Raw genomic sequence first — 3,629 nt, 5'->3', positions numbered from 1 at the left:
CCCATCAAGAAGAAAAAAACGGACCACTTAAGTGAAAGCCAACCACTAACAACAACTCAACAACCAAATGTAACACAAATAAATGATACATGTTTCTTTGACTTTCATTTGAACATTGATAAACTAATCTACCATAAATGTATTTTAGGGAGCTCAATCAAAGCAACAAATATTGATGTAAGTCAATGATGTAATGATGCACTATGACAATCCTTGAATGATAATTTAACAAATTGAAATTAAGAGCTTGTAGATGTCTAAAAGTAAAGTTTGAATATACATAAATATGATGCAATGATGCAATAATGCACTATGGTGATTCTTGAATAATAATGTAAATTTAAATAAGAACCTGTAGATATCTAAAAGTGAGTTATAGTTATCTTTTTATACATCATCTTAACATATAATTTAAAACATCTTGCATCTTTACTTAAATCAATGAATGACAACTAATTACAATAAAAACGACCTAAACTCATTTTAAGATGGTCTCTACACTCGTATCTTTAAAACAAAAGATAAGATATAGATAAAATACTTAAAAATAATTCACCAACTTTCTTGGAAAAATAAACAATGCATTAAAACCAACCCCTAAAAAAAGACAATGGAAATAAAGTATGCAATTTCCATGAGTACAAGTCCTATATCATTTGAAGATTTGTTAAAAAGCAGTCCCCCTGTCCATTACATGAGGCCCCCACAAGGAGGTGCCTAGAAACAAAAGAGTGGGGACAAGAAAGAAGCAGAGGAACTTTCTTTCATGAAGTGTGCTTATGACCAGAAGCTTCAAAGGTAAAACCTCATCCCAAAAAAACAAAACTCAGTCTCATTCCCAACGGATTCCGTAGCCATTACGTTTTTCTTTTCTCCTAATCTCTCTCTTCCTCCACCTTCCGACGGGGAGCAGAGGCGCCGCATTATCTGCAATAACATGGATAACGATAGGAATCCAGTGATTTAACTCCGCGTAGTTTAAGCCTTAAGGCCCTTTTCCCACAAAGCCTTAACTTTTGCTTTCCTTAGACTATGACTTCCATTTTTTCCCTCATCTACATATACCACCACCCGCTTGTGTAATCATCCATTCAAAGCACATCTCTACTCTAATCTGTACTCTTGCATGCTACAATGGAGATTTGGACAAAACCCACAAGGAAGAATTTGAGATTTCCCATCATGGTGGTGGCAGCCGCTCTGGCTTCTGCTCCAGTGCTCAGCAAGCCACTGCCATTTCTTACAGGGGAGATTATTCTCAGTCTGAGGGATTCCTTATCTGGATGGATGACTGCCCCATATCTGTTCTTCTTGGTCAATTTCATCATCATTGCCATTCTTGTCATGTCCAGACACCAGCATAAGTTGGACTGGACTGAATACCATGCTCACCCACATGACCATTCCCATGGCAGAGTCAAGGAAGTCAGCCTGGCCAGCGAAACTGGGGATCATTTTCAGGGGAGAGTGAAGGAAATCAGCCTGACCAAAGAAAGCGGGGATCAATTTGAGGGGAGAGTGAAGGAAACCAGCCTGCCCAATGAAGGAGGGGATCATTTCCAGGGGAGAGTGAAGGAAACCAGCCTGCCCAATGATGCAGGGGATCAATTCCATGGCAGAGTCAAGGAAATCAGCCTGCCCAATGAAAGAGGAGATCATTTTCAGGGAAAAGTGAAGAAAATCGGCCTGCCCAATGAAAGAGTGGATCATTTTCAGGGGGCGGTGAAGAAAATCAGCCTGCCCAATGAAAGAGCGGATGATTTTGAGGGGAGAGTGAATGAAATCAGCCTACCCAGTGAAACAGGGGAGGAGGAGGAGGTGTGGGGGTGCTGTGTTTCCATGGAGTCTGCTGAAATGTGCACAAAATCGCGCTTTTCTTTGCTGGCAGCAAGTACAGAGACAAGAAGAGAATCTGCAGAGAATTTGGGGTCTAGTGTACATGGTGAGGACAAAATGTCATCTGTGGGGCGATTTACAAGCCGTCGTAGCAAGGGGAAAAAGATGGGGCAATCGCTGAGGGTGAGCCATGTTGAAAAAGATCGGGAGGAGACATTTGAATCTGTGTGGAAGAAGATCTCAGAAGGGCGGCGCCCCCCTCTGGCCAGGCACCTTCGCTCTGGCCCTCAAGGAATCGGCAGTGGCAGACTACACAAGGCTGAGGGAACTGAAGAATCTGCTCTGCAAATGGTCTTGGCCCGAGGTCGATCTGGGGGCTCTGCAGGTCAAGATGAGCTGAATAAGCGAGTTGAAGCCTTCATTACCAAGTTCAATCGGGATATTAAGTTGCAGAAGCAGGATTCTCTTCTTGGTTATGCGGACATGATTCACAGAGGCGCCATGTAGATAGATTTTTGTGATTATCTACTGATCTCATGTATTCATACTTTTATTCTTCATTTCTGAATTAATTGTTGGGGCCATGTCAAATTCATGAACAAGTTGATTTACAGTTTACAGAGATATATGATGGCTGACGATCTGGAAGCCGGGCAACTTCATCAAATCATAGGATAGATTTGTGATCCTTATCTAAGATATGCTGTATAATTTCTTGCTGGGCGTTTTTCTGTGAAATCCATGGTTGAATTGTATACTGTAGTTTTTGTGGAGTGTTTCTTGTGGTTTTATATTTTTTTCTAAAACCAGGGATTCTTATTCTGATATTGGACTTCTGTAGATATTTGTGTCCAACAATGTGTAAACTGCCTTGCGTTGGAAGTTTTACTTTGTCTGAAAATTTGAGTCATTTCACTAAAAATTAGGCACAGGAATTGGTTGCAATTAGCCTTGTATATATAAAAAATAAGTAAAGGTTTGGATTTCAGATTTAGATATTTAGTCTTGTATGATTTGATTTGTAAGGAATCACATCAAACATAAATAAAGGTTTGGATTTCAGATTTTCAGTTTTTTTTAATGATTTAAATTGGTTGTTGCAGAAGAATTGTTTGTAGTTTTGCCTGATTTATTTTTGTAAGTAATTATATAAAAAATAAATTAAGATTTAGATTCTAAATTCAGATATTAAATAAGAGGTTCAATATTTTACTTATTTAAATCTATAATTGTGCACGAACTGGTTGTGATTAGTCTTTTATGATTGATTTTGTAAGGAATTTTATATTAAAAAAGGTAGATTTGGAATCAGGATTTTTATTTAATTTTATATCTTTGTTTCATTTTAATATTTATTATTATTTTATTGAATTTTATAGTGTAATTTTATTTTTAAATAAATAATAATCTATAAAATATGTACTTATATATTATTAATGTTGCTTTTAATTATTTATTGGTCGTGAAGTAAATTGAAGAGATTATTGTTATGATATGTGAGTGTATGTTTGAGTGTAGGTTTATAGATTTTGTTGACAAATCACTTCATTCTTTTAATCTTATTGGTTTTTGTTGCTTATGTTCTTACTTGCATTATAGAATAAGGAATATTGTGGTTTGAATCCTTCAAAATAACAAATCGATTTTTAGTTCTAAAAATTTTCATCTTGAATGTTGAAGATGGCGATAAAGACTTTCAATTAGTAGCAATGGATGTACGACTAATTAAAGACTGACCTTTATTTGCCTCTACTAAAATTCATGTGATTAGCCACAAACATATCATTGCTCCT

At 36.8% G+C, this 3,629-nt stretch overlaps 1 protein-coding gene across 1 annotated transcript; it reads left to right on the top strand.

Annotated features, from left to right (window-relative positions):
• Positions 1-840: 840 nt before the first annotated feature.
• On the top strand, positions 841-2,906 carry LOC131062423 (uncharacterized). Its single transcript, XM_057996083.2, has one exon. The coding sequence runs from the start codon at positions 1,135-1,137 to the stop codon at positions 2,341-2,343; it is 1,209 nt and encodes a 402-aa protein (XP_057852066.2). The 5' UTR covers positions 841-1,134; the 3' UTR covers positions 2,344-2,906.
• The last annotated feature ends 723 nt before the right edge of the window (positions 2,907-3,629 follow it).

This window comes from Cryptomeria japonica, chromosome 3 (genome assembly GCF_030272615.1).
Source record: "Cryptomeria japonica chromosome 3, Sugi_1.0, whole genome shotgun sequence".
Classification (NCBI taxonomy): Eukaryota; Viridiplantae; Streptophyta; class Pinopsida; order Cupressales; family Cupressaceae; genus Cryptomeria; species Cryptomeria japonica.
This window is presented reverse-complemented; position numbering and strand designations above follow the sequence as displayed.

Excerpts from the sequence above, each read along its gene's own strand:
- LOC131062423 (XM_057996083.2), top strand. The coding sequence starts at position 1,135 with ATGGAGATTTGGACAAAACCCACAAGGAAGAATTTGAGATTTCCCATC.